At 41.2% G+C, this 21,726-nt stretch overlaps 2 protein-coding genes and 1 long non-coding RNA gene across 4 annotated transcripts in view; 1 reads left to right on the top strand and 2 right to left on the bottom strand.

Moving 5' to 3' along the window:
- Positions 1–177: 177 nt before the first annotated feature.
- Positions 178–12,443, bottom strand: EAPP (E2F associated phosphoprotein). The gene is made up of 6 exons (XM_083441738.1): positions 12,287–12,443; positions 10,142–10,323; positions 9,037–9,135; positions 6,270–6,393; positions 3,001–3,123; positions 178–1,685 (listed from the first exon to the last, which is right to left on the bottom strand). The coding sequence occupies exons 1-6, from the start codon at positions 12,358–12,360 to the stop codon at positions 1,409–1,411; spliced, it is 879 nt and encodes a 292-aa protein (XP_083297864.1). The 5' UTR covers positions 12,361–12,443; the 3' UTR covers positions 178–1,408.
- A 3,436-nt stretch (positions 12,444–15,879) lies between these two features.
- Positions 15,880–17,988, top strand: LOC310683652. Its single transcript, XR_014514476.1, has 2 exons — positions 15,880–16,590; positions 16,946–17,988. It is a non-coding gene; the product is annotated as an uncharacterized lncRNA (long non-coding RNA).
- Positions 17,623–21,726, bottom strand: part of SNX6 (sorting nexin 6) — a 29,190-nt gene continuing 25,086 nt past the window's right edge. For both annotated transcript variants that reach the window (XM_083453137.1, XM_083453136.1), the window contains exons 10-14: positions 21,614–21,653; positions 21,353–21,439; positions 20,305–20,464; positions 19,713–19,798; positions 17,623–18,318 (exon numbers count right to left, since the gene is read on the bottom strand). In XM_083453137.1, coding sequence (XP_083309263.1) covers positions 18,265–18,318; positions 19,713–19,798; positions 20,305–20,464; positions 21,353–21,439; positions 21,614–21,653 — 427 coding nt within the window. In that variant the 3' untranslated portion in view covers positions 17,623–18,264. The remainder of the gene's footprint in view (positions 18,319–19,712; positions 19,799–20,304; positions 20,465–21,352; positions 21,440–21,613; positions 21,654–21,726) is intronic.

Below are 21,726 nucleotides of genomic sequence, written 5' to 3' on the forward strand. Positions count from 1 at the left end.
TTTCTTCTCACTTGAATCCATTGGTTTTGGTCCAATGGAGTAGGAGGAAATAAGCTTGTTCCACCTTCCAAACGATGGATAACGCAATTCCAAAATCTATTAAAACCTTCAATTACTAATTTCCAAGGCAGTTCACAAAAGATCATAAAGGAAACTACTCAATAAACAGATAGATCCTTAAAAAGCTGAGGTGAATTTTAATGTTTTAGTAGTTTGGCTCCAATACTTCGGCCACCTCATGAGAAGACTCCCTGGAAAAGACCCTGATGTTGGGAAAGATGGAGGGCACAAGGAGAAGGGGACGACAGAGGACGAGATGGTTGGACAGTGTTCTCAAAGCTACCAACATGAGTGACCAAGCTGCGGGAGCAGTGGAAGACAGGAGTGTCTGGCGTGCTCTGGTCCATGAGGTCACAAAGAGTCGGAAACGACTAAACAACTACAAGTTTCACTTTTTCTTATGTTTTAAAGTATTGTAATTTTTTCTTGATTCTGTCGTTTTTATCTTTTTGTAAACTACTTTGAGGGCTTGTTACAATCAAACAGTGTATAAATTTTATGAAATAAATAAAAGAGGCTGCACTAACTCAATCACAGCCGAAATAAACATACAGCTGAAGTATACAGTCAAGAATAAAAGTTTTCACCTGGAACCTAAAAGACGATAATACTTCTATCGCTTCTACATATTCCAGGGAAAGCTGCAATATTTTTTTTTTACAATAGCAGTTCAGCAATAAATTCTACCAACTAGTCTGCATTTTGTAACACATTCAAAGGTGTTTAAATTATAGTTTTTACACAGCCTATAGAAAAGGACTTAAATGACAAGAGTTTGATAGGTAAGAAACCAAGAACACATCTGTGATTGTTTTTACTTGATACGGATGTTTTACGGATGCCGCTTTTAGGAAGGTGTTCAGCTTTTTGATGTTAGAGAAGGCAGTCTTGCTATGAGAACAAGATGGCAAACCTTAAATTATAGCAAGAAATTGTAGCAAGTACACAGGGTTTCCAAAATATTGGGGTGAATAAAGAATGGAAAACAAAAAACAAGTCTTGAACAGAGTTTAGTGCTACCGATATCTAATTTACACAAACTAAAGCTCAACTCTTACAGTAATGCTTATAGCAACATTATCAGGCAGCCACACCACAGACTATGGACTAAATTCCCCCAAGATCAAAGACCAATTCTAAATAGCAGGATAAAAATATTTATATACATAAGAAACTGTTCTAAAAACATGAACTATATACATAACTAAAGTTCACTTGCTTTACCAATACAGGGTGTGTGGCAAGGATACAATTTTTACATCAGATTAATAGATGATACAAATGAAACAGAACAGTCCTTGGCTTTTGAATTTTTATGCAAACTTAACCTAATGAAAAATGCTGCATCTTAGCAGTGGCTTGCTAGAACATTGAAAAAATGAAAGACTTCATCCTTATCTAAGACAGCCACTTCTGTTGAACATTCAGTACATTTTACTGGATGATATATCTCCTCCTCTTCCTGTTTTTCCTGACTAGCAATGGATTCACTACTCTGTTTAATTTTCTTGTGCCCTCTCTTTGTCTTTTTGTTCAATGGACCTTTGTATTTCAGAATCTCTTCTTTGATAACGGTGCAATTCATGACAAACATTGCTCTGTACTGAGTTCTGTATGATTCATGCCTGAAAAAAAGAAGAAAAGAAATGGGAATGCAATAATCTGTTGCTGATAAAAATATTACAAAATTGGTAACCCTACATGTCCTGAATCCAGGAGATCTGCAAATTTAAGAAACAAAGATGAAATAGATATGTCTGAATTCCAGTAGAATAACCATGACAGCATAGCCAGAAAAAGATAAGAGTATGAAGCTTGTTAAAAACTATCTGGCTTATTTGACATGGCCTTTAGTAGTCAACAAACTGTTCTATCTGATGAAGCGTACTGTTACCACTGAAAGTTTGTGTCATAATAATAACCATTTTGTCATTGTCTCCCTATAGTTTTCTAGTGGTTTTCCAGAATAACCTCTGTGACATTTAGCAATGGATGGGCCTATTCTACTTCACCCCCCCCCAAAAAAAAATCCCAACCAAAGTGCCTCAAATTAATCTGGTCCCAATTAGCAACAACAAACCAAAATTAAAGCTCTTAGCTTTACTTATTGCAGGAGTGACTAACCTGTGGGCATCCAAACATTGTTGGACTTCAACTCCCATCATCCCTCATCCCTGATCAGGCTGGCTGAGGCTGATGTGCACTGGAGTCCAACAACATCTGGTTATAGCTACAATAGAATGAAGTTGCTTTTTCAAATTGAAATCTATTTAAAGCTGGCTTTTATTATTAAATTTAAAAAGAGAAGCACAAAAAAGGAAGCATTTCATGCTGGTAGTCAATGTTTCGCTGAGACAAAGTAAATCTGTTGAACAAAACCTACATGTATTTCCAAGGGGGAGGGAAACCTTTCCCTCTTCCCCAATGTTTGACAACCAGTGCCGGATTTACATATAAGCTAAACAAGCTATAACTTAGGGCCCCACTCTCTTGGGGCCCCCCAAAAAAAATTAAAGGAAAAAACCCCTGGATGTACATTTCCAAAATAGAAGATAAAAAACAAATAAAATAAAACCTACATACACCAACAGTGTTTTGTGTTGTGTAGGCTCCTATTTGTTATGTGCAAATGGCTTTAGATACCGATTAGGTCCATAAATTACCATATAGCATATATTCAACACAAAAAACAGCAACAAAGGACAGATGGAGATATAAAGGGCCCCATTACCTTCAGTAGCTTAGGGCCTTAACAAACCTGAATCCAGCCCTGAGTTTACCTCTCTTTAAACATGGAGACAATATTATGACCAACATCCTAGTTACTGAAAGGCAAGTTCATGAAAACCGGACAGAGACGGTTGAAATTACAGGGTTGCTGTATGAACAAACACTAGCTTATCTCATCTCATCACAAGTTTCTTAAGGCTGAAATATTACCTCTGGCAGTCAAGGCACAGTGTGGTCATGCATGCAGGACAATTCAAAACAGCGTCACTGCTGGGAATGGCAGGAAGTTTGGCTTGTGGCTGTTGTGAGTGAAGACTTCTTAACCTATGATACCTACAAGACAGTATATTATAGGTCAGGCATCTTACTGGTTAGGCATCTTTACTGAAACTGGTGTATACCAAAACTGCATGCCAGGAGCATGACAGTCGCAAGTACTGCATGTTCTCAGTCCCAATACATTTTTAAAAAAAAATTCCCCTCTTTTGGATTTTTCTTAAAAAACCACCACAAAAGGGGGAGAAGAAAAAACAAAATTGCTAGTTCATATTCACTATGATAAACATCAATACATCCATCTTAATTTAGACAAACAGATCAGTATATGCCCTCCAATTGTCTGAATAGTTATCCAAATGAAGTTGAAGTTTATAGAAAGTGTGTTCAAATAGTCAGACCATTAAGGTCTTCAAACCATCACGTAATAGCTGATAAGGTCCATTTTTGTTGTCAATCCTAGACACATGATTACAAGATCCTGCTCCAAAATGACAACCCCCCAATTAAAAGCTTGCATGCATTATCCCTATAGACCTGTATCTCTCCCTATTTTAACCAGATTGCTTATATAATAATAATAAATTTTATTTATACCCCGCCCTCCCCAACCAGAGCCAGGGTCAGGGTGGCTAACTATCAGTAAAATTACAGTAAAAAACATAATAGGGGGGAAAATAATAATAATATTTCAAATTATTTCACGCACACAGGGACAAACTGGTATGTTAATGCCAAGTACAGGGCAACTCCACATCACTCCAGGAACATATATAGACACCACCATGAAAAAAGTGCTGACATGGGTGGTGCCCACACAGGCAGAGCCCATGATCATGCTTACACTTGAAGGGACCCAGAAGAAAAAGCTCCCACCAAGCTGCAAGTAAATGCTAATCAGACTTAAGTCCCCCATACATGTCTGGTAGATTGATAAGTAGCTATATAATAGGATGTAGCTAATGTTATTCTGTAGTGTATGCTTTGAATAATTTGAATGATATATATATATATATATATATATGACAGATAAGATAATTGTAAGCCCCTCTTTCTTCTTCTCTTTTTTTTAATTTAGTTGTTTTTATTTTCAGGTTTTAGAAGTTGAGGGGCCCTGGGAGGCGGGTAGAAAGGGTCTCCCAGAGCAGGAGGCTGGGAGACGAAATAGAAGCTCCCGAGTGAGAGCTGGGAGCGTCTACTTTTCTCTGTATGGATGAAGGGATATGATGTAATTGTGATAGAGGACTTTTGTATTCATCCCACCCTTGCTTTTCTATCTCTTGATCTTTCTTTGTATTTTGTTTTCTTATTATTTTATGTTATTTTCCTTTAGATTAGGTTTGACTTTTATTGTATTCTTGACTTTTATTGTATTATTGAAATTTTTCAATAAAAATATTTATTTTTTAAAAAGTCTTAAGTTCCTCATGATCCCATCCCATCAAATGTTTGAGTGGAATTTTATCATAGAGTGCCTTGCAGGAGTGCCATTTGTTCATTTACTAAACAATCTAACAACAGTCAATAAATGATTTTTTCCCCCAACATAGTATCAGAATGTGATAATTCCCACTCACTTTAGAGAAATGTGCAGGTGGGAAACTGAGCATTAAGGCTCATTTGATATCCATATAATAAGAAACAAAGCTGCAGCAATGTCAGAAAATCAGGAATGTGTAGAGTTAACGTTAAAGGCAGCCTGCTGGATCGGACCAAAGGCCTATCTGAGGACACTGAGGTCCAGCTCTGAGGGCCTTCTGGCGGTTCCCTCGCTGCGAGAAGCCAAGTTACAGGGAACCAGGCAGAGGGTCTTCTCGGTAGTGGCACCCGCCCTGTGGAACGCCCTCCTACCAGATGTCAAAGAGCAAAACAATTAGCAGACTTTTAGAAGACACCTGAAGGCAGCCCTGTTTAGGGAAGCTTTTAATGTTTAATTGGTTATTGTATTTTAGTGTTCTGTTGGAAGCCACCCAGAGTTTCTGGAGAAACCCAGCCAGATGGGTGGGGTATAAATAATAAATTATTATTATTACTATCTAGTCCAACATCCTGTTCCCACAGTGGCCAACCAGGTGCCTATGGGAAGCCCAGAAGCAGAACCTGAGTGCAAGACCACAACACGAGTATTCTCATGACTCAAATTACCGTATTTTTCGCTCCATAGGGCGCACCTGACCATAGGGCGCACCTAGTTTTTAGAGGAGGAAAATACGGAAAAAAATATTCTGAATCAAATGTGGCACTAAACTATTTAAAGCAGCAAAGCGGGCGGCTCCTATCCACTTTGCTGCTTTAAATTGAGCCTCAGAGGAGGGTAGGAAGGGGAACCATGGCTTATCTAAGTCCAGTTAATAATGCTGAGCCTGACTTATGGCCATCGAGATTAGCCTGGCCATCTCAGTGGAAATCTGGGGAGGCTGGGGTGGACTTTCAGTGGTCAAAGTGTGGTTGTGTCTTCCTGCCCGGCATCTATTTCCTGCCGTCTTTCCCCCTGCACCCTGCTTCGAGGGAAGGAAGCGGAGCCATGGATCCTCTGCTCACAACTGCAGTGGATTCCCTCCACTTTGAAGCAGGAAAGTGGGAGAGGAGCTGCTTACACAAGTGTAAGCTGCTCCCCTCCCACTTTTCTGCTTCAAAGGGAGCCCAGGAGAAGGGAATCCGCTGCAGCCGCAAGCAGTGGAGGATCCATGGTCCCTTTCCTTCCCTCCTCCGTGATTGCTTTGAAGCAGGAAAGTGGGAGAGGAGCTGCTTTCACAAGTGTAAGCTGCTCCCCTCCCACATTGCCGCTTCAAAGGGAGCCCGGGAGGAGGGAATCTGCTGCAGCTTCCCCCACCTCCCGCAGAAGCCGCACGCTCTTTAAAGGGGCTGCGCGGCTTCTCCTGGCTTTTCTGGGAGGTGGGGGGATTCCCCCACCTCGTAGAAAAGCCTGCAGGAGCCGCACAGCCCCTTTAAAGAGGGCGCCGCTCTTGGGGGCTTTTCCCCCAGGAGGAAGAAGGGACTGATGCGGCCAGTCAGTCCCTTCTCCCTCCTGGAGAAAAGCCCGCAAGAGCGCACGAAGCTTGTGTGCGGCTCTTGAGGGCTTTTCCCGCCTGCCTCCCCCCTGCATTTGCTCCATAGGAAGCACACACATTTTCCCTTGCTTTTTAGGAGGGAAAAAGTGCGTCCTATGGTGTGAAAAATACGGTAAATGCTCAATTTCTTACCCCCGTCTCTTCCTGTCCACCCACGCCTGGTCTCTGTTGTCTTCTTCTGGGTCATAGAACAACTCATCATTAGTTGGAATTCGGCGCTGCTGATGTTTCCTTTTTTTCCTGGTTTCTGGAGCAACTGTTCAAGTTCACACAGATACAGTTAGAACACACACCCCAAAGAACATGACTCAGAAGCTGATAAGGTAAATGGCACTGCCATGAATTGGGCGAATGAAGCCCAAAGCTGTTACAAGATGTACATCTGAACCCATGTGTGTGTATGCACACTCCCAATATTAAGCTGAGAGGTTTTAGGTTTTTTCGACAGAGTTATAACGTTTGTTTGTTACGAATATGCGTTTCCCCTTAACCTTGTGCCCAGAAGAAATTCAAACACAAGAGGAATAAAGAATGATTGGTTTATTACTTGAAATGAAAGTGGAAGAATCTATGGTTGCTGCTTCAGAGAGCAAAAGTGCAATAGAAGCAGGCAGCAAATCTTACTGCACAAACACCTTGATCTAAAGAGTAAAAGGATCTGTAAATTTTCCAAAAGCCTGAAGAAAATAAGCGTGACAATTTGGTCACAATACCCACACTAAAAGGAAAGGGAGGCAGGGAAAGTATACCTGTCTGGAAGCAAAATGTGACGTACAGTGAAACTGAGTTCCTTGAGTTCCTTTTAATGCTAACAAAGCAATGAAGTCTGGAGTTTTTGTACTATTTTGAGCCAATGCATTCTAATGAAGTGGGGTGTATTTTAGATGAGTGAACTGTCACGATACCTTTATTTCTTAGTTCCATTTTTTATTTTATATAAGTTTGTGTTTTATATAAGTTGTTTTATATAAGTTACTTTATATAAGTTGGTGTTAATTAAGTTTGCTGTGCAACACAAGACTACTGTGTTGATCTTTAGATAAACTATTCAGAGAACAGGGTGTTTCAGGATTGCCTTCCAGGACACGTTTAACATAAAGACTGGTGCAATGGAAAATTATTGTTATTATCTCATTTATATGCCACCAATCTGATTGGGTTGCTCCAGCCACTCTGGGCAGCTTTCAACAAAATTAAAAACACAAAATAGGCCATACTGGGCATCTCTTTTTATTATCACATTTATTACCACAGGAGTTAATTCAGTCCATAGAGCATGAGATTCAATCTCAAGGTCATGGGTTTGAGCTCCACTCTGGGTAAAAGATTCCTGCGTTGCAGGTGGTTGGGCTAGATGACCCTTCATGGTCCCTTACAACACTACAATTCTATGAAATGTGGAATACTTCTGAAATTATGCCATTTATGTAGAATGTAAAGATTTGGTAGAGGCATTTGTCAAGAATCTAATAATAATAATAATTCTGCCACAACAATGAATGCAATATTGCAGATAAATATTTTATTACAACCCATTCTACATTTCTAAATATACTATCTTATCCAGCTGTAGTCAGATAATCATATATTGGCCTTAAAAGACAAAGTATGAAAAAGCCTTTTGTCCACACACACAATCCCTTTTGCTTCTTGAGATATAAACCCAAGAAGCCTCTAATTAACTAGATTCCCTTTTTATTTTAACTGGGAAATGTTAATTAGAGGTGTCTTGGGTTCATTGCCTGTACGACGAGAGAAAGAGCAAAGTGGTCATGTGTCAGGACAAAAAGCTCATCTTTATCTCTGCTTATTAAGCTGAGGTGATTGTGTGACTTGGGATAAAGTACAATTGATTTCCAGAGACCAATGACTAAGCGAACTCAAGGAGGACATTTACCATGGTGTGTGAGGATGCAGGAAATTCATTCATCTTTCTAGAAGAATGAAAGCATTTAGTAGTCTCAATCACAAGGTCAGCTGCCTTGACACCAAATAGCATCCGTGATGCGAGGCATTAGCTTATTTAGTAGCTTCATGTACAGTTAGTTTACTACAGCAGGAGGAATTCCTTCATTTGCCTGAAGATCTATTTAAGGCAGTGGTTCTCAACTTTCCTAATGCCATGACCCTTTAATACAGTTCCTCATATTGTGGTGACCCCCAACCATAAAATTATTTTCATTGCTACTTCATAACTATAATTTTGCTACTTTTATGAATTATAATGTAAATATCCGATATGCAGGATGTATTTTCATTGTTACAAATTGAACATGATTAAAGCATAGTGATTAATCACAAAAACATGTAATTATATATTGTGAAATATTTATTTCTAATTACAAATAAATGATATTTAGTCTTGAAGCATGGTGTAGCATGGGTAACAGTCTTAATATAACAACAGTAAACTACATTGCTACGTTTTGCGACAGTATGCGTAAAAAGCCAACGTCAGTTCGAAGGTTGAGATTGCTTCTTTCTCTGTGGTAGCAACTTCAGAGAATGAATATGGAATATTCCCTGTGCAGGTAAGACAGGCACTGACAGTTAAATGCTTCTGCCAACAATTAAAAAGATACCGTATTTTTCCATCTATAGGACACCCCCATGTATAAGATGACCCCTATTTCTGGGTACACAGATTTAAGAAAGTGGGGGGAGATGGCCCCATGTATAAGATGCCCCCTAATTTTTGACATTTTTTGGGGGGGGGAACCACCTAGTCTTATACACGGAAAAATACGGTACGTTACAAACAAGTCAAAGCTTCAGCATATTATTACCTTTTGAGAGCTCATTCATTGGAAGTCTTGTGGATAAGGCAAATACACCAAAAGCAGAAGTGAATTTTGATGCAGGAAGCAATAATAATTGCAGTAAATAACCAGTTATTTACCTACTTTGTCTTCATCCTCTGAATCAGAATCAAAATAAATATCATCGTAGTACTTTGCAGGGGAACCTGTTCCAGACTGTCCAGCGTTAGACGTACTGCCTGAGTCACAAAATGTAACACAAAATACGTGGTTAACATGAGATCACTTTACAGAAAGAGATCTATGTTTTCTCTTAGGGTGCAGGCCTGCACACACTTACCTGGGAGTAAATTCCTTGCATACAAGAGCCCTGCAGTTCTGCTTCAGAGATGAGTAGAAATTTATAGCTCGCATTCCGATATTAGCCACTGCACTCCAATGAGACTCTGACTACACAGGTTAAACTTCTTTGTAAAGGTAAAGGTAAAGGGACCCCTGACCATTAGGTCCAGTCGTGACCAACTCTGGGGTTGCGGCGCTCATCTCGCTTTATTGGCCGAGGGAGCCGGCATACAGCTTCCGGGTCATGTGGCCACCATGACTAAGCCGCTTCTGGCGAACCAGAGCAGCGCTCGGAAACACCGTTTACCTTCCCGCCGGAGCGGTACCTATTTATCTACTTGCACTTTGAAGTGCTTTTGAACTGCTAGGTGGGCAGGACCTGGGACTGAGCAACAGGAGTGCACCCCGTCGCGGGAATTCGAACCGCCAATCTTCTGATCAGCAAGTCCTAGGCTCTGTGGTTTAACCCACAGCGCCACCCGCGTCCCTTAAACTTCTTTATACCTCACTCAAAATGAGAAAACCCTCCTCTTTGAAACTAGGCATGAGGTGCTTTATCTCTCCCTTGTTTCTCATCAGAAGCACCTCACACATCCTGAATTAAGTGCTGTAAGGCAACCTTCTCCAACCTGTTGTCCACCTCCAGGTCTTTGGACTACAACTCCCATCAGCCCTTAGCCAGCATGGTCAATGGTAAGGGATAATGGGAATTGTAGTGCAAAACATCTGGAGGGCACCAGGCTGGAGAACGTAGCCTGAAGGGGATGGATTTGGCTGTAAAGACTCTAAAGGGGGAGTGGAGTGAACTGAAGCAGCAGCACAAAATTGACAACAGTCCAGCATAAGATGTGCAGGAAGAGAGCTATCAGCAAGTTCATAGTTTCCCACAGTTTAGAGATTTACCTGTTAGCTGCGATTTCCACTTGCCCTCTATATTTTTCATGGTGGAGTCCAGTTCTGCTTCCATTTCCTTTTGGAATTCATCTTCACTTGAAGATTCACTTTCTCCGGTTAGACATTCCCTTATTAGTTTGCGCTTCTGATCAGGGGTGCCATTCAAGAGCACATCTACTTCATCCTCAGAGCTAAAAGATTGAAGATTAAAGATTAAAACATTAAAGATTAAAACATTGAAGACTGTCATTTCAAGATAAATGTGGCAAGTCTATTACAGACACAACAAAAGCACGGTTCTTTTTAAATACTGAGAAAATTATTTTTTTTAAACTTAGAATTGAAGAAATTTACCGATATTAACTCTATAGCAAAAAAGTTAGGTGTGTGTACTATACAGTGACAACTGGGGTGTATGGAGTGTTGGGGGGTGGTACATCTGGTGAGGGACACGTTTGGTCCTCCACCCTGCACTCAGCTCTCACCTATACCTCCTAGAAGCTGTCAGCATGCAACAGCAGCCACACTTCAGGAATGGTTTCAATTGGCTGGCTAAACCAAGTGCGGGTAAGCAATCTCAAACAGTAAGTTAAGGCCTTCCCCTGCATGTGAAGACGGGCTCCAGCAGATTGATGAAGTGTGATACAACAGGGAGTGTGATACAGGTAAATTGTTTTGTATATTAACAACAAACCACAACCCAGCATAGAATTGTGTTTTTAAGCTCATTAATATCAGTGGCCAAATCTGGCATCTGGTTTATTTTTAGGAAAGTAAAGAAGGCTAAGGTAACTAGACCAGACATAGGCAAACTCGGCCCTCCAGATGTTTTGGGACTACAACTCCCATGATCCCTAGCTAACAGGACCAGTGGTCAGGGATGATGGGAATTGTAGTCCCAAAACATCTGGAGGGCCGAGTCTGCCTATGCCTGTACTAGACCTTGCCAATTAAAGTCATCAAAGTTGTTGTTCCTGTTTGTCTGCAATAATCTCATCACCTCCACCTCTGAGTTTGTTCAGTTGCCTTCCTCCCAACACACACAAAATCATCTTTTTTTTAGGACCTAAGACAAAGTGCTCCTGAGCACACAGTAGATCTCCTTTACACTTTCCTATCTATCTGTCTAGATGTGGTCTAGAATCTTGTTTCTGGCACCTCAGCCTGCCTACCCATCTAGGTCAGCTGCATTCCCAGATACATTTTACAGCATTGTAAAGGTTGCTTGTATGTCAGGAACCCACCTGATTCCATAGTCTCAACTCTATTTTACGTTGCTTCACCTAGCAGCTGGGAAGCACACACCCCTCCTCTTATTAAGGGATAAAAGCTCCACAGAGTGCATTCACTCACTTGTTGTTGTTTATTTGTTTAGTCGTGTCTGACTCTTCGTGCACGACTAAATGAATAAACAACAACAAGCATTCGCTCACAGTCCAGGCTAAATGACTACTAAATGGAAAAATAATAGTTATGGAGCCACGGAAATGCCCATGTTTCGCTATTTCTACAGGGGGAAACAGAACACGGAAGTCACTGGAGAAATGTGTGTGTGTGTACATGTAAATTTGATAATACCCAGACTCTACCTACTTATTTTTGTAAATTTAATAAACAGTAATCTTTATTTAAGTGAATACAAAGCTGACCCTGAGAACTGTTACAACTAGTGCTTTTTTTCTGGGGGGACGCAGGGGGACGCATACAGCCTAAACATTTTGTGAATCTAAGTTTGGCCTCATTGAGGGGCAGTATTTCAATATGAGTAGGAAAATGAGAATACCCCTAAACATTTTTTTAGGGAAAAAAAGGACTGGTTACAACAGAAGGAAAGAATAGCGTGCCGATTTCCCCAAAATAACACCGAGGGGTGATTCCTGAAACTTGAAGCCCCTGTTTCCATAAAGAAATATTTGGAGATCTCAAGCGGAGGGGAGTTTTACCAAACCAAAATGCAGGTGAAGACAGAACATCCCGACCATTTCTTTCTGAGCGCTTTCAGAGGTATTATCCATGTTAACGTACCGAGAGAGCAGGAGGAAACTCCACCCCCCCTTCACACGTCTATTTACGTCCACACTAATCCCCACCCCCGCAAACACAGAGCGGAAAAGGAGAACCCGCCTCCCCTTCCCTATATATATATATCTAGACCTGCTCTGCGCCGGCTCCTCATCGCTGGGCTCCTCGATCACATAAGGGTCATCCTCCTCCCGCAGTCGGCTCATGGCGGCCCCTTCCTAACAAGCGGTCCCTACCCGCTTCCTGCCACCTCGGTCCAACAGGAAATGCTTTCCCCGTCTCTTCCGGTTCCGGCAAGCTAGGCGCTGGTTCTTCGTCCGACCTCCTACAACGCTTACAGCGAGCGTTCCAGGGGGACCCGGCCAGGAGCACTGGGCGTTCCGGTGTCCCGTTTTGTGTCACCAGATCTGCTCAAAGGGTGATCGTCGCATGACACGTGCTGTCGGCAGGATTCATCTATCCACGACAAGTTCCAAACGCTGGCTCTTCGAAGGCTAAGGAATCGGCTTTCCCGCTCCTGTGGTTACCATTGTAAAAGAGGACGGGACTGCTCTGAACTTCCGTCGTTTGATAGAAGAGAGGATTGCAGCAAGCTCAGTTTTTCCTCTCCAAGCGCAGTATCTTCTCCGGTGCTTTATGGGATAGGATGCCCACGTTCATATCCTGACAGATGCATCGTTTGGAGATAAGCATTGATATGCAACTTAATCATTTCACTTATTGCAGGGTGCTGCTCCTAGCCCACTAGAAAGGTTCACTTTCCACACACCATACATGTAAATGGTTTCTCACTTCTGTGGATTCTTTCATGTCGAGTAAGCGTTTCTCGATGAGTGAAACACTTTCCACGCTCCCTGTGTGGATATTGTGACGTATATTTAATTGTGACTGATACCTATATGCTTCACTGTGCACTGGTCATGTTTTCTTGCTGTTACTTTGCAATCTTTCTGTGAATTCAGAGGTACATAGACATCAACGTTCTGAGTAATTGAGAATTTCATTTTCCCATTTTCAACACATTTCCTACATGCTTTTGGGATTTACAAACGTCTCTTTGTGTGCTCCACACTGCACATTTTCTGAATGCACCACAGATGGCTCCTCCTGTTACCTGCTTTGTGGGCTGGTGAAAAAGAAATGTCCTTCAAATTGAAAGGCAGAAGCTGAGAATCTCATTATGGATCAAGTCCAGTTCTCTGCTATTCTCATTTTACCATTTCAAGCATATCCTTGAGGTTGACAAAAACGAGCCCTTTCCTGCTGCATTTTCCTCTTCCAGTCACTAAGCACTGATCTGTTTCTTTGCACTCATGGAGGATGTGAAGTAAGTGCTGATCACAGTTCTTGGACTGGGGAGAGGAGGTGACTGGGGAGCAGATGTGTAATGTGCAGGGAGTCCCAGGGGCCAGCTGGAGAGGCTTCAAAGGCCACATTTGCCCCACCTCCATGTCTATTTAGTCCAGGAGCCCTACAGGGGGCAACTAGATGCTGATAGGAAGCCCAGAAGCAAGACATAAAGGCAACAGACCTCTGCTCCCTCTCCTCCCAGAGCAAAAGGACCCTACAACACAGCTAAGCATTTACTTGCTGATGTCTCCCCATCTACAAGATCCTGGAGAAAGAGGTTGTCCTTCCTAACAGGAACCAAAGACTGATTTGAGGAAAGATACATTAGTTACTTTTAGGCACACAAAAACCAGCCTTTTCAAATCAATCCTTGACCTCAAAGCCAATAAAAGGGATTATCAAGATCCTATAAATATACACCACCTGACTAGTAGGGGACCATATGGTCCCCACTGTTACAACGTGTGTGTTGGAATCCACACATGTCCAGCCCTCACATGTACATCCACTGCCAAGAGGTTTAGGACCTTTTGCTGGAATTTAAAATGTGTGTTTGTTATGTGTTTACCCTTAACCTTATGCCCACAAGAAGTTCACACACAAGAAGAATAAAGAAAGATTGGTTCATTACTTGAAATGAAACTGACAGAATATTTGGATGCTGGATGGTGTCCTGATCAAGGAAAGCAGTATCTCTATCCTACCTTGATCAAACCATATCTGGAGTACTGTGTCCAGTTCTGGGCACAGCTATTTAAGGAGGATATTGGCAACCCTCTGGAATGTGTGCAGAGGGTGGCCAAGATAACCAAGGGTCTGGAAACGAAGCCTTCTGAGAAATGTTTGGAGGAATTGGGTGTCAGCAACAGTGGGAAGTGCACTTTAAGAGGCTGAGGCAGGCAACACAACTCACTAGTTGATCAGGTGAAGATCATCAGGCTTGTTTGGTCTGGGAGGAGGGGTGTGACCACTCTGCTTGATTAAGCTCAGGACAGGTGAGGATCACATGCTTTGTTAAGTGGAGAGAAACAGCTGCTCAGCTGGAGCAAACTCAGGTGCATCAAGTAAGATTGGAAGGAATCAAACAGAAACAAGGTTTGAAACGCTGGTTTGAAGCACTGTTGATGGACTTAAAACCTTTCTCACTGCATTGGTCCCGGGCCTATATTTGACCATTGGACTGTTTGACTTCTCTCTAGCATTGCCCTTGGGACTGTGTGCACTTTCAGCACTTACCTCAGACTATGCTGGGGGTTCAGGACACTCTACAGTTCAATGATTTTGAACAGAAATCTATTAAGTTGCCCGGCTGTATGCACATTAACTCAGAAATAAATTTCATTAAAATAAGGGTTAGCTCCAAAGTAATGTGAATAAGCTCCTGCCAACCTAGCAGTTCAAAATCATGCCAAAGTGCAAGAAGATCAATAGGTACCGCTCTGGAAGGAAGGTAAATGGTGTTTCCATGCGCTGCTCCGGTTTCAGTGTTCCATTGCGCCAGAAGCCGCTTAGTCATGCTGGCCACATGACCCGGAAAAACTCTCTGCGGACAAACGCTGGCTCCCTCAGCCTGTAAAGCAAGATGAGCGTCACAACCCCAGAGTCGTCTGCAACTGGACTTAACTGTCAGGGGTCCTTTACCTTTACCTTTTTAATGTTAATCACACTTGTGTCTTCCTGACCCTCATTCCTTTCCTGATCTACGATGTACACTCCAGTCTGAGTTTCTAATACTCCAATATTGTGTTTTTAAACCACGTCCAAGCATTTTGGAGTGGACTTTGCCTTTCAATTTCCTTTTTACCAACCTCGTTTTGGGGACGTTTCCTCTTTTGAAATAAATGTGACCATGCTGGATTTCCTTGGGAATTGGTCATTTACATGTATATTTAATTTAACAGCACTACGTTCACTGCTCCCAGTTGGCTCAAAACCACGTACATCGCACAACAAGTCCTGAGCACCACTCAATATTAAGTCAAGGGTTGCTGCCCCTCTGGTTGGTTCCAACACCAACTGTTCTAGGGCACAGTGACTTTGGGTGTCTATCAATTTTATCTCATTGTCATGACTAGAACACATATGCAGCTGGTCTCTGTGAAGGTAGTTTATGTCCCTCATTACCACAATGGACCCTCTTTTGAATGTTTCCTTGATTTCATTTTTCATCTCGAGAGATAGTTCAGTCTGAGACAGGTGAGTTGCCTGTTCTGGATAGGGTTGCATTCCCTCTGAAGGAATATATATGTAGTGGAGGATGGGGTTGCTCCTGGACCCATATTAGTAACTTGAAACACAGGAGGCCTCAGTGTCTAGGACTGCCTTTTATGAGCTTTGGTTGGTAAGAGTTATGGCTGTTCCTAGACCGAGACTGCTTGGCCACCATGGTGTTGACATTGGTAATCTCAGCACTGGATTACTGCAATGAACTCTATGTGGGGCTTCTCTTCTCTTGGGCTCAACCCACAAGATGCATCAGTTAATTTGTTGACTGAGGTACCCCATTCACATCCTATAATAGCTCTGCAGAGGGAGCTGCACTGGTCACTAATGTGATACCAGGTGCAAGTTCCAAGGTTTCGCTTTTAGTATTGCAGAATAATAAGAAAGACACAGGATAATATCGATTTTTTATTGTTTTGTTCACAGAAGATTGAGACAGGGAATTCTTTGCTGCTGCTTAATAAGTTCTAGGCCTCAGCCAGAAAACATGTAGCTGTCTTATACCAATTATAGTTTATTCTGACTGGCAGGAGTTCTTCAGGATCTTGGGCAGAGTGTTTCCAGATCACCTCCTAATCCAGGCTTCCTCAACCTTGGCCCTCCAGATGTTTTTGGCCTACAACTCCCATGATCCCTAGCTAGCAGGACCAGTGGTCAAGGATGATGGGAATTGTAGTCTCAAAACATCTGGAGGGCCGAGGCTGAGGAAGCCTGTCCTAATCCTTCTAACTAAAAATGGCAGGAATTGAAGCTAGAATATTCTTGCATGGAAAGCATGTGCTCTGTTCTGGGGCATGTGCCTTCCCCAGAGGGTGGATGTTAGCAGGCTATGATAGGTGGGGTGCCAGGAGATTCAAGCTTCTGTCTTCAGGTAAAAGGTAAAGGTACCCCTGCCCGTACGGGCCAGTCTTGACAGACTCTAGGGTTGTGCGCCCATCTCACTCAAAGAGGCCAAGGGCCAGCGCTGTCCGAAGACACTTCCGGGTCACGTGGCCAGCGTGACATCGCTGCTCTGACGAGCCAGAGCCGCACACGGAAACTCCGTTTACCTTCCCGCTAGTAAGCGGTCCCTATTTATCTACTTGCACACAGGGGTGCTTTCGAACTGCTAGGTTGGCAGGCGCTGGTACCGAACAGCGGGAGCGCACCTCGCCGCGCGGATTCGAACCGCCGACCTTTCGATCGGCGAGCCCTAGGCACTGAGGCTTTAACCCACAGCGCCACCTGCGTCCCACATAACCTCCTCCTCCTGCACCATGCAACTTGTGGAAATGCTTTTTTGGCTTTAGCCTTCATCTAGGTAGAATGAAAGGGCTCCGGTACTTTTAAGAATCCTTACAGAAGGGTGACTTTTGCCTTGTATGGGCTTTTCCCATCACTGCTGCAGCAATGAGGGAAACAGGATTTGGTTAACAACAACAACAAAATCTTCCTGTTCACCCCTTTAGAAATTTACAATAGATTCAAAATCTAGGCCTGGCAATCACAATCAAAATCAAAGCTGAAGTTTTCACACAACTTTTGATACACAGCTCTTTATTTTCAAGCTGAAATCTAAGCCTTACAGAGCTATACTGCAAGGAAGAAAGTCCTCAATGGAAAGTAAGTGTCAGGTTGCAGCTTTAGCCTGTATTCCTACAAAACAGTAATCATGTATGAAACAGTATCTGTCATTGAAATTCTACAAACTTGCTTATTCATTTCAGTGGAAGAAGTTTCAAACATTTCTTCCTTTGTTCATGCAGAGCTGCTCTTTCCATAAAGAATGGAGAAACTCAAATAGGGGTTCCGTGTGTGCTTGTTATATTTTATGGTATTTAAGAGGGAACCAACAAAATTAACACCTGAGTATGAAGTGAAGAAAATTGTAAATTCACAAGACAATGACTACAAAATTTTAGAAAAAAAATCACTGATTTCACAGTTTATTTTACAATAATTGGGATTAGTCTACAAGTTAAGGCAAACATACTAATGCATTTGCTTTCTTTTGAAGTCCTATTATAAAGATTACATAAAGTTTGCTCCAAAATTTCTAGGAAATGTTTGTTATTTGAAAAAAGTTAAGATGCTTGATAACATTATGTGGAATAACCAAGACAATGCTTATAGCAACAATATTCAAACACCTAGTGGCAATATTTAATCCATTTGAAAACCAATTGTTTCAAATCCTCAACTTCAGAAGTTACAAAGGTAGTAAGAGTGGCAGCAATATTTAATACTAGCTTTAACATGAACATAATTCTATTGGCTACTTTCACAAAAGAAAAAAGACCCAGAATTTGGTTTTCTGAACAATATGAACATACAATGATTAAATTAATGTGTAAATATTTGTGTATAACAACAAGTATGCTGTTGCTTCATATGATCTGGAATTATTCTGGTGGGCTTAATGCTTTGGGGCAGAGGGGGAGCTTGTTTATGTGTCCTTTGTCAATCAATTTCTCCAGCAAGTTGTAAATGTCAATTCAGAGTCAGGAAGTAAACTCCAGTGGAAGGCAGCCCTTATTAATGGGAGGACAGATTCAGGTTTATGTATCTCCATTTAACACTGACAGACAGCTCTGCAACAGCTGTAAGTTACCCTGTAGTAAGAAAAAGAGCACAAAACAGAAGTTACTGCCTTTCCTCCGTTTTCTATAGTTCAAAATGCATATATTAAGTGAAGCTGCAAATACATATAGGTTAGCCTTTCCTAATGTGTTGCCTTCCAGATGTTCTGGACCAGAACTGCCATCATCCTTGTCCATTGGCCATGCTGGCTGGGACTGATGGGATTTGTAGCCCAAAGCTTCTAGTGGGGAAGGCTGATAATAGGTTAACTGACAGGGTAAGCATTCTTATGTAAGCAGTTCTCAAGTTTCTTTTATATGGAACGCTGAGATTTTGCAGATGTTCTGGATATTCATTTTCATCAGTGTCTATCACTGACATAAACGTGTTCAATAGGAGCACAGACAAAGGCCATTTTTCCTCAGTGGAGCAGCTTGTAATCACTCCATTCATTCTGTATCTTCATTAGTGCACATAATGGGTGCCGCAATAGATCACGCCAGAGTTACATTGTCACTACCCTGGCTGGAACCCTGTCTCAGAACACCCCAGACATTTCTCCACATTGCTGGGGTATCTGGATTTCCCATTCCAAGTGCAATATTTTATGCTGCACCATGTTAAGATCAATTTTAAATCATGAACACAAAAACCGTATTAACAGGAAGACAGAATCTTCCCCTACAGTTACAACTGATTCAAAGAACACACTTTTATTTTTATTTTTTTGAAGCGGAATAAGAATGTCAAGTATGCAAGCATAATTTGCTTAATAACTATTAGCCTTTGCCCATGAGAAAGGTCACTGTTCAAAATGTGTGAGCATTTGAAAGTTGCTACTTTCAAACGTAATCTTGGGGCCTCTCCCTTTTTGGGGTGATGATGCCCCCTCACCAGCATATCAGAACCAAGTAACACCAACCAGTAACATGATCCATAAACGTAGGTGAACTCTCTCTTGCTATTACATTAGTATGCAGAAGTGGGTGTTTTTTTTTTAAATTAGAGGCATCTCTCACTTTTTGGCCAAAATCTCTGAGGTGGCTCACAACTTTTGTATGAGGGCAGAAAGCAGCACCTCAAAAATTTCAGCTCCCTTCTTTTTATTTTTAAATGGTGGGGGCTGAAAGGCCAAGTAGAAAAGACTTCTAAAAGAGATCACAGCACTCAGGTTTTCCCCATCAGAAAAAACTGTGGATACAGATGCAAAGTGGAACTAGTGCTCCAATACCTCCATTAATTTCAGTTTAACTTGCTGCCTCTTAAGGCCCATCAGAATAACTGCCTTTCTAATTCAGGGTGCAGTCCTAAATGTTTCAAATAAACTATATTACTTTCCCACTTTTATTTTTTTGGTGGAGTATCTATTCTGTTAAATTCTGCCATTAAGTGTAAGTAATTAAGCTAGAAGGAAAAATATTACCACCTTAGCATGCTTTAGTTCCAATTCTGCCAGTTCTACTAGATTCTTCCGGAATGCAGCAACTCTTCTAGTTTTAAAGTCTATAAGTTCTGCAGGAAATAAAAGTTTGGTATTCTATTAATACAATATAGAAGTGGATAAGACAATCCTACCTAGACCTAAGCACATGTAACTCTTTGGAGTCTCACTTTGTTTTAAATTCAGAGCTGCTGTTGGATTTAAGGATTCAATCCATTAAATGCTGTGTGCATCTATGGGCAGAGATGTCAGTCTAGCAGTATTAAATATCCAGGTCATGTGAACTGGCATAGCTAGTGGATCATTCTGCTCATACATGAGTAGTCTTCATCAGATTCAGAAACCTTCACATATTTACCCAATTCTATGCAACCAGCTTTTGCATTTTGATATAGGAAATAGCACAAAACTAACTTTCAAAATACAGCAGTTTTTCTGTTTGTTGGTGTAGTTTTACAAAGGGATTTTTAATAAAATCAAAATGAGTTCTAATTCATTTATATCTGAAATGATAAAATAAGCTGTTTTAAGTATATATAAATTTAAAAACTACCACGTTCCAAGAATGTTCAAATACCTTGTTTTGCTGATTCAGATATTTTTTCAAATTTCTGACAGCAAATTTGCTGAGTAGTTTCAGCTTGTAGCACATCTTTGTTCTTCGCTCTTGCTTTGTCCAGAGCCTTGTTAGCATTTTCATAATCCACTAATGACCTAGATCTTCTATACAGAAGGTCCTGCAACGAATAAAATAAGTAATAAAATTTACAGATTTTCACTTCCCTGTCCTCCTGGCAACAATCCTCTGGGTTAGCTTTTCAGCAAGAATGAGAGACACTAATTACCCCATGTGTGTGCACATGGGAGTATGAGGATCCAAACATATATAGGAAAAAATGGAATAATGCTTTGGTGGTTCTACCTTCTTGTACCAAATATATTATTGCTAGAGTAAAAATCTATTCAGGATTGCACATATTCTTTTGAGATCATTAGTTAAAGCATGTGAACGTTCTCAGTTTTCACTGAGTTACTCTGATATTAATTTAGGATATTCATACCCCATATTCCAATTTTAGCAATAGTTTTATTTATTTGCTTTCTTATATTTACAGTCAAACCTCGACCCTCGAACGTAATCCATTCTGGAAGCCCATTCGGCTTCCAAAACATTTGACAACTGAATTGCAGCTTCTGATTGGTTGCAGGAGTTTCCTGCACTCAGCGGAAGCCGCGTGGGATGTTTGGCTTCCAAAAAACTTTCGAAAATCGGAACATTTACTTCCGGGTTTTCAGCATTCAGGAGACGAAACGTTCCGAAACAGGTGCTTGGTTTGACTGTATATCATTCCTTTCTTCTATCATTCCAAGGCAGCATACATGTGATGATCAACAGGCAATTACCCATCAAAGCACTGACCAGACCCAGACCTGCTTACCTTCAGCTAGGCCACTCATCTGTTACTGTATCAAGTAATACTTTACGACCTTGTGCTGCTGACTGATAAAAATCCAATATAAATCCTTTAAAATGTTCACTCATCCAGTTAGATCATTTTCTTTAGATGTGCTCCAAGGTGCCCTTTTAATAAAGCATACTTCTAACAGCAAAAATATAGATTCACCTTTGCAGCTTGTGATTCTCTCAGATAATATTTCAGAAGGTCTGAAAGTTTAAGGTCTTCATCAGCAGACACTCGTGCCTCTATTTTCTACACCAGAAAAAAATATTTCAGAAGCAATACCTTATGTAAATAATAATCAGAAGATTATATTTTAGAATGCACCACAGCTATGGACACAATACAACAAAGGCAGACAGTATGGAAAACGGAGGAACAGAAAACCAATCCAGTTGAAATATTACAATCCTTCATAATACATACCCTTGTTTTGTCAAACAACTCTGATACTTTCAGGAAAAATCTGTGAATGGAAAGTGAATTGTGAATGGGTATAGTCCATATCTGTGCACTAAAAATATTATTTCTAGCTTGAC

Source organism: Podarcis tiliguerta (assembly GCF_965153285.1).
Source record: "Podarcis tiliguerta genome assembly, chromosome: 1".
Taxonomy (NCBI): Eukaryota; Metazoa; Chordata; class Lepidosauria; order Squamata; family Lacertidae; genus Podarcis; species Podarcis tiliguerta.

Excerpts from the sequence above, each read along its gene's own strand:
- EAPP (XM_083441738.1), bottom strand. The coding sequence starts at position 12,360 with ATGAGCCGACTGCGGGAGGAGGATGACCCTTATGTGATCGAGGAGCCC. Across the intron at positions 10,324-12,286 it reads GAGGAGCCGGCGCAGAGCAG|CTCTGAGGATGAAGTAGATG; the intron begins GTCTAGATATAT and ends TCAATCTTTTAG. Across the intron at positions 9,136-10,141 it reads GTGGAAATCGCAGCTAACAG|GCAGTACGTCTAACGCTGGA; the intron begins GTAAATCTCTAA and ends TTTGTGACTCAG.